Source organism: Colletes latitarsis, chromosome 2, assembly GCF_051014445.1.
Source record: "Colletes latitarsis isolate SP2378_abdomen chromosome 2, iyColLati1, whole genome shotgun sequence".
In the NCBI taxonomy this organism is placed as follows: domain Eukaryota; kingdom Metazoa; phylum Arthropoda; class Insecta; order Hymenoptera; family Colletidae; genus Colletes; species Colletes latitarsis.
In genome coordinates this window covers 22,458,709-22,466,975 of record NC_135135.1, presented here as the reverse complement: position 1 = coordinate 22,466,975, position 8,267 = coordinate 22,458,709, and the positions used below count along the sequence as shown (strand labels likewise).

Below are 8,267 nucleotides of genomic sequence, written 5' to 3'. Positions count from 1 at the left end.
GGGAAATAAATGAATCGTGCATGGATCTGCTGAAACGAAATACATATAAAAAAATGTTTCGAAACCGCAAAGGGTTGAAATGTAGCGCAACATATTCCTTTGTGTGCTCGGATCTGGGTTCCTATAGATCGGTACTCTTCGTCTAACCTCGTCTTCGTTCGGGTTTGCTCGGTTTCTCACGATTATACGGTATATTTCACTCTACAGATGACCGTTGATCACGTTGACATTCGTCTTTGATTTCGTGAATTCGAACTCTTTTTACGGACGATAATTGCAATTTCTCGAAAAGTAAGAACCGATAAAAACGACTTTCGTTCGGTCCTCTTACAAAACATGCCGTTGAAACATTTTTCGCGTTACACGATCATCTTACGATGATTCGGTGAATGGATTAGAAGAAGAAAGAAGGACGCAGATCTACATGCCTTGCAGAAATTAATACGAAAGTCTACGTTTTGTGAACCGGTGCGTATCGTTTAATTCTCTTTGTATTTTCCACGATATTCGTTCTTTTCGTTATTGTCCGAGTTTCATCTTTGTTATGATTTAACACAAAGAGATACACGAATGGTTCGGTTGTCCTTTTCAGGCACATGCACACTCATCGATCAAAAGGGAATGTTTGTTTTGCTTTTCTCTGCTTTCGAGTTTCAAGCCATCACGAAGGTTAGACCGAACGACAGTACGATCACTTGACGACCTGGTAAGTGTACGAACTCTGCATCGGCTTTCACGTCTGACTCATTCGCACGACGATAAGACAATGTAAATTCCGTCCGTAAAAATTGTTTTAAAATATTTGTCCGCTGTCTAACACGTTTTAACAATAAAAAAGCAATAAAATTCGAGGTATGGCTTAAGAATTATTCGATCAAAAATAAATAAGATTTCGTAATTTTATGTTCAACCGTGACTATTCAAACTTCACTTCAAGAAACTGAATTTATTTATAACGAAAGTTTATTAATCGTCGTTATCCGATGTCATTTTTCAGATCTTTGAAGTCCGTGTAATTAAAGCAGAGAAATAAACAATGGCCGGCAGTGGAGAACTTTGGGTGCAATGTTTTACCTGTTGTTTAACGCAACAGGGACCAAGAGCGCGTAATGGAAGGCAAAGATCGCATCAAAGGCTAAGGATAGATCGTAGTATGATCGGTGTGCCTACAAACTTCAGGCATACTGGACATGTTAGCAGCGGGGATATTGATATGAGCAGTGCACAGTTATCAAACATTCAAGCACAGATGCAAATGAAAGGAGGCTATGATACCACATATGGCCTTAAGGTATAACAATTTTTATTTTTGTTGCAAAGAACATCGGGGAAAAGTAAGAGGTGTTTGATAAAACATTCGTTATCTTCATTTCAGGCATGTTGAAAATAGTTTTAAGAAGCTCTTAGACTGGCCTGCCAACAATCTTGTAACAGGACTAAGAAATTGACTGAGTTTTTAATCTCTATGTTCCTTTGTATTAAGATGAACATATGTGCAGCTCATTGTACATACAAATGTGCTTGCAAAAAGTACATGTTTTTAAAACATTTTTATTCATAAGAGGAAGCTAAATACGTCACAATGGAAGTTGCCCTGGTCTACACAGAGACAGCATTAAGCACGAAAATTGGCATTTTATTTATAAGGTGCATTTGACTTTTGTACTGTTAATTTGTTTCCTTCTACAGTAAAGACTGGATGCTCAATATGAACACAAACTGCCACATTATACGCAACACTTTTGAGGTGCATTTTTTTTTTCTATTACTTTACAATTATTTTTTTTTTAAATCGATGTTTATTGACATACACGGTAATATACTAACTTTATAGCTGTTATATCACACGTTAATTATATTTACACGTTTCTCGATACGGTTATGACTTATGATCGTAGATTTATCGTAAATAAGCATTAGATACCATTCTTATACTTCCAAGTGAGAATGTAAGTACTCCACGTTACGTAGTAGTGCTTTTGTAAAAAGAGAAAAAAGAGGAAAGAATGTACTTTTGCATGGTTCACCTGTGCTGACTAATGGATAAATATTTTAGCGTATATACGATGAACGTCCAAGTTCACAAAGCACGGCCCATTTTTCCTACTTCTGTATTAATCCCTGAATAGGGTGTATAAACCTATATTAGGTAATATTTGGAACGTAGATGTGTCAAAAATCAAAGAAAAAAAAATTATTTGTACGTATTTGCCTAGTCTATAATCATTCTATCACACCTCGTGAATCGTATTAACAATTATTTGTTGTACTTTAATCGTATAAATCGTGATCTCCCAAAGCTATAACCATGGACCAGTGTCGAATGCGAGGAGGAGGGGGATGGAATCTTAAAGGATTTCCTAAAATCTAATTTATATAAAACCCTGGACCATTTTAAATCTAAAAATATGTTAGATACACTTGTAAAAAATTATTAGGTAAATCTAACGTCGGAAATACATTTACAAACTCCCCCCCATTTTCTAAATGACTTCTATACACGTAGTAAATATTTATTTACACTTTTGGAATCAACGCAGGAAAATGTAAAATTGCAAATCATAATGTATAAGTATTTGATTAACCATAAAAAATCATGTGTTAAAACAAAAGATAGAACATAGATGTAAGTATTGTATTTAATATGTAAGAATAAATTTGTGTATTTGCAAACCAGGTCTCTCTTTATGTGTGGGTTGTTCCAGGCATTATAGAGATAAAACAAAATATATTTTCTGTTTTTAACTTCTTTTAATATATTTAATTACATTTTTGAATAATAAAACAACAAATAACTTTCGTAGATAAAAATGTTATTTACTATATTAATAGTTTCTTTATCTTTCTTAAATTATAATGTATCTTGTTTTGTAACTGGTAAATATACATATATATATAGCAATTTTTATATCTATCCACTAAAAGCAGACTGTGTATGTGTATATATATGTATGTAACTAATATTGTACCTCACCAATAACGAGTATATTATCATTTCTTAAAATGCCTCGCACTGCATTTACTTGTTTCTTTTTCTTCTAAACCGCAGAAGAATATTTATTATTGTCGAAATTGGATATAAAAAAAATAATATTTCTAAATTAACGATCACAACATCGATCTCATTGACTATAATATCACATAGTATCACATGATATAGATCTATGTTCACTTTAGAGACTCGCTTCGTCCCTCAAATACAAATTATTCGCATAAAGAAGAAGAAAAAATGTGCAGTCAGAAATTCGTGTACGTAAACACATCTAATTAAATTGTACTTTACCATTAAATACATGATTTTACGTACATCGACAGCCATGCTGCTCTCTTAAATTATGATTTAATTATCCATAGATCCATGGATTATCAAAGAAACACCTGCGAGTTTCTTAACTTCACCGGCTAAGCTGGTTGATTATTTCGCGTATATTATATTGTATTTTATACTTTTTACGAAATTACGTTATTTACAAGCTAGTAATTTACAAAGGAACGCGATCTCGATATGTACAAATCTTTCTTGAGCTCATGTATGCATACATTCTTTTAGAGACATTTTGATTGTTCGCTACAAGAATTTGAAATATTTTGTTCCAATCTATGGAATGCTTTTCGCGTTTCGTTTCTCGTTAACAGTTTTATGTACTCTAAATATATATTTGTCTAAAGTCTCTCTGAGAGTCAAAGGTGTATCGATTAAAAAGCTCTCTAAAAGAGCTGACCTTAAAGCGTTCATTTCCTCCTGCGTGTCTTAATAGGTGTAACATTTCTTTTCGGTTCCCCGCTGATGAGACCCATCCTTATGTACGGATTTGCAGTGAACAATATATGGCAGCAGCAACTTGATGGAAATATGAATCTGTCCGGGACGATAGAACCATCCGATAATACTGCGGCAAGTTGTCTATATACGTATTTTTGTTTGCAATTCGTTTTGTAACCCTCAGCAAGATTACCGATCAGATTGCAACTGACGTTCTCTTTGCTGCAAATGGTACAAAAATGTTGTGATATTTACATTTTCCATCTATTCTTCCTAGGATGATCTTTCCGTGACACTTACCTACACTTTTCAATCCTCACACCCTGTTTGAAGTTATCTTGATTTGCAATGTATTTCCATTGACTGTCCTTGTTCTCCGCCGATTGGGGAAATATAACTTGCTCCTTAAACAGTACGTAATTTTTTGTACGGTTTAATTTTGGATTATTTGTACTAATAAAATTATTTTTTTTTTTTAGGAAACACGAGAGGCGTTGCAAGGATATTTATACGTACGGTGGATATGCAGAGAGGCGCATCGTCTACAGAGTCGATCCTCTGCTCCACATCGGATAGCTGTAATCGTATAGAACACGTGAAGCAAGACGATGGAAAGTACCCTGAAACATTTTACTAAATAATACAATACTGACCACGTCTACACCCGCCAGGTACTTGAGAGTTTCATTGCGTCGAATCGCGGTAGTCACTAATTCCTCAGGATAAGAGTTCAACTTTTCGCAATACGTAGTCCCCTTGCAAACCGGCACTTGATTTATTTCTCCGGGAAATACAATCTTACCATCCGACTGCATCTCCTGCAACGACGAACCTGGTAACAAAAAGTTCATGCTCGAGTATGATTTATAATTTTTATTAAAAATAATTGAACCTATTCGTTGCTTACCTAAAAAACTTCTTGTCAGAGGTTTTGAGGACGCGTCTGAAGCATTTCTCCGAACTCTACTGTTCGATCTATCATCGTTGGCAGACCATTCATCGAAATCGTTCGAAGTCTGCAGAAACGATCGTCCACTATCCTCACCTTTTTGACTACTTGGGTATGGATATGCATGAACGTTCTGTACTGTCTAAAAAAGAAGAAACCATAATTATCCTAATTACAATGTAACTTTTGAATTGCATTAGGTGACTGAATCGGACGGAGGACTCCTCTAAGGTATCATCGTAGAAAAGCAACAGGCGTTTTGTAAGTACTTAAATTTTGTGCGTTTCTATCAATCAAGTACGAATTCGTATCGACGAATACATTATCCATATAATTTCGATGTGTTATCGTCTGGTTAAAAAATGTTCTCGAACTGGGTATTATACATAGAGTACAGTTAGATTCCGTACGAAGAATCTGGTAAAAGAAATAGAATATGTCTGAAGGGAAGCCTACTACCGTTATGAGAATCTGGTACCTCGACCTTGATTACATATTTCGTGTAGCTGCTCTATCACTATGTCTTTATACATGTCAGAGAATACGAACAATCCTTTCTCCGCTAAGAAGAGACATCGAATATTAATAGCTCTTGCACAACGTATTTATCACCCGTGTTATTAATTTTGAAAGATCGACAGATCGTTCTTCTTCCTCTTTCTCGCTCTGTCTCTCCTTATCGAATATATTACTCAAGATCACAAATTAAGATAAACGTGTTCGTCGATAATTGAGCTTCTGGCGAATAATGAATCTTAGCATATTAAAACCATTTGTTTAAACAGTGTTTTTCAATCCGGTCTTTTGCAATTTATTTAAATATAATTTTAGAAAAGCATCGATGATACTTTGAAACAATTTATAGAGACGAATATGACACAATATTCTCTGACGTATTTCCTTGATACTATTTTAATCGAAGATAATAATTATTTAAACAAAATAGAATTTTCGTATATATATTAATTACTCTTATAGATCGGAAAGTAAATATTACTTTATAACGTTGGAACGGCATAGAACTTTAAATGTTGAGCGCGTGAACGCGTCGACGTAAATTTGCTTAAAAATGAAATAAAATAAATGACGCAGTCTAATAATAAACGTTACGAAAGTGTTTTCGATGGCAACAAGCCGACAAAAATTCCCTCGAAGGTATTGTTAATCTTAATTACGTACGTCGTAGTATTTGTAGAACATTCGCGATACAGGCTTTCCATCGAAGCCTTTTAAAAGTCTTCGGGAAGAGGAAGGCTTCTATGTATTTATACTTTTATCATTCCCGGTAATGTATTATGGAATTCTTTGAATCGTGAACGTCAACCTAAAATGATACGCGAATCTAATATTTATGAGAAGTACGCACGAAATGCCATTCGTCCTTGCCGGCTAATCCTTAAAACTCCTAACTACTTGATAGACATTGATCGATAATTCGATCCATCGTAGCGTAACGTCTAGAAGCTTTGGAATACTCGAGCCAAGAAGTTGAAAATGTGTTCTCGTGTAGATTAAAATCGTATCGAAACGTTATATTTATTGAAGTTCTCTGACCTTACGATAAAATGCCTAAAAATAACTATTCGATTTAACACAAGTTCACTCTTACTTCAGAGATACAGTTACTTGACGATAAGTCTCAAGTTACGTAAATATGACCGGCCGGCTACTAATTGCAGACTTTGTTCAATCGTTCGGTTCGTTCGTATTAACTGCAATTGGACATAATCGTTCTATGTCCTACACGTGTCTCGATCAACCAGTATTCACTTTATACGCGAGACAACGAATGCGTGACCACAGTGCAACAAGTTTTGTAAACAAAAGATACAACGATCGTTACGTCCGCAAGGTGCACGCAAAACGTCAAAACCAAGGAAAATAAAAACCATCAACGACAGATCATATTAACGTCACTTGAAAATCCACTAAATTATACACGATTCTTATCGTTTCTTTCGGACCAATCGTTGTTGTTACACTCGTAGCATTGTTGTCAGAATGTTTCGATGGACCTAACAGCGCGTACTTGAGAAAACCTAGTCTCCTTACCAAAGCCAATAAAAGGCAAAGCTCGGCGAGCGTTAAAATCAGTCCGCTGTGTTTTCGTCCCATTTTCTGCACATCTGGATACATGACGATGTTCCTCTTCGCTAATTGGTCCACTTCGCGCCTACGATACACGAAACCGTACGGGTTCACTGTTTGTCGAGGAACACGAGCACTCTTTTTCGTCTTTGTTTACAGTCGTGTCGCGTTACAAACTTGGAAGGAACCACGCGAGTTCCGACGATACTGTACGCGTTCTCTGGTTAATCCGTTCGTCCGAGAAGCGGATCGCGGAAACGACCGTTATCAGAATCGCACGCAACAGAGTAAAACTATGCAAAAGAGAAGAGTTAAAAAGAACAGGCTCGATCGTCGACAGATCGCTCGGCAATCCTGCTCGTTCGACCGATCGCACGCGATTGACCAGTCCTCCGTGCACCAGGTGGGGTTCTCGTCACATTAACGGCCCCGTAATCGCTGCCTTTGTGCCCCAGGGAACGGAGACGACGGGGGAGGACCTGCCGGTGCATTACGGATTCGTAATGCAGACGGGCACGACGGGACGGAACCACCGAGCCGCGAGGCGACAACATTTGCATCGTTAATCATTAATTAACACCTTGACTGACGGACCAAACAAATTTTTAAACGTCAATAAAGGTAACATAGTTATCACATCTCGATGTAGTTTACCGTGAAAACTTACAGTTCGCATGAATTTCCATCGAAAAAACTTAACAATCTACGAAAGATCCGGTGAATATAATGGTTAGGGTAAATTATTCGGTAATAATTTTTGTACCGTCGTTAAACATGTACGCGATCGTACACGATACGTGGTTATTTCTTTGGTTTAGTTGCTTGTAATTTATCCTGTTCTGAACAGTATTTTTCAAAGTTTATTATAAAGTGTTGAAGTACCGTCATCGACGCGAATGAACTTATTGCACAACCCAATAGTTTAAGAGTATGGAAAATAAAGTTTAAGCAAGCGTCATACTTGTGCGTGATAGTAATTTGCGCAATAATGTTATGTAACAAAATTTGATATCTTGTTCAATACATATTGTTTGCAACTTAATATTCCTTATGCAAATCTCTTGAACGAATTATTAAGAATTATAAAGAGTATTAAACACTACGTTTTACGTTGACGGTGACTTCCTTCCATTGTTATAGTTCTCCAATTACGGAATTGATTGACTGGTACTTGTAGTTTTCTGAAAAAAAGGATATCTGCCGCCTGTTAACAGGTGGCACGGACAACTACAGGTTGCGGTGACCAATACGGCTACCTGTCGACTTCCTCATTAAAGCTTGCAACCGTAATTACGTTGTGCTATTCTCGCCGGAACCAAAACGATATTACCCTCGTTCGAAACAATTCGTACGGGACAGGTGGTCCTAAATAACACACTTTTATTTTGTTCATGCGTATTAATATTTGTTAATGGCGCTGTAAAACTTGAATTACGTTCAGAAATATTTGTGCCCGACCCAAATACA

General features: G+C 36.3%; 2 protein-coding genes across 4 annotated transcripts; one reads left to right on the top strand and one right to left on the bottom strand.

The window, feature by feature from the left end:
* The first annotated feature begins 124 nt into the window (after window positions 1–124).
* On the top strand, window positions 125–2,664 carry Spec2 (CDC42 small effector protein Spec2). Of its 2 annotated transcripts, XM_076783912.1 has the most exons (4): window positions 125–468; window positions 593–706; window positions 998–1,291; window positions 1,376–2,662. In XM_076783912.1, the coding sequence occupies exons 3-4, from the start codon at window positions 1,037–1,039 to the stop codon at window positions 1,382–1,384; spliced, it is 264 nt and encodes an 87-aa protein (XP_076640027.1). In that variant the 5' UTR covers window positions 125–468; window positions 593–706; window positions 998–1,036; the 3' UTR covers window positions 1,385–2,662. The 2 variants fall into 2 exon arrangements, with proteins under 2 accessions (XP_076640027.1, XP_076640028.1); XM_076783913.1 differs by lacking the exon at window positions 125–468 and having other exon boundaries at window positions 703–768; window positions 1,376–2,664.
* An 81-nt stretch (window positions 2,665–2,745) lies between these two features.
* On the bottom strand, window positions 2,746–7,225 carry LOC143351868 (protein spaetzle). Of its 2 annotated transcripts, none has more exons than XM_076783910.1 (6): window positions 5,892–6,667; window positions 4,671–4,854; window positions 4,417–4,595; window positions 4,280–4,339; window positions 4,064–4,167; window positions 2,746–3,985 (listed from the first exon to the last, which is right to left on the bottom strand). In XM_076783910.1, the coding sequence occupies exons 1-6, from the start codon at window positions 5,910–5,912 to the stop codon at window positions 3,733–3,735; spliced, it is 801 nt and encodes a 266-aa protein (XP_076640025.1). In that variant the 5' UTR covers window positions 5,913–6,667; the 3' UTR covers window positions 2,746–3,732. The 2 variants fall into 2 exon arrangements, with proteins under 2 accessions (XP_076640025.1, XP_076640024.1); XM_076783909.1 differs by lacking the exon at window positions 5,892–6,667 and adding an exon at window positions 6,765–7,225 and having other exon boundaries at window positions 2,749–3,985.
* Window positions 7,226–8,267: the final 1,042 nt, after the last annotated feature.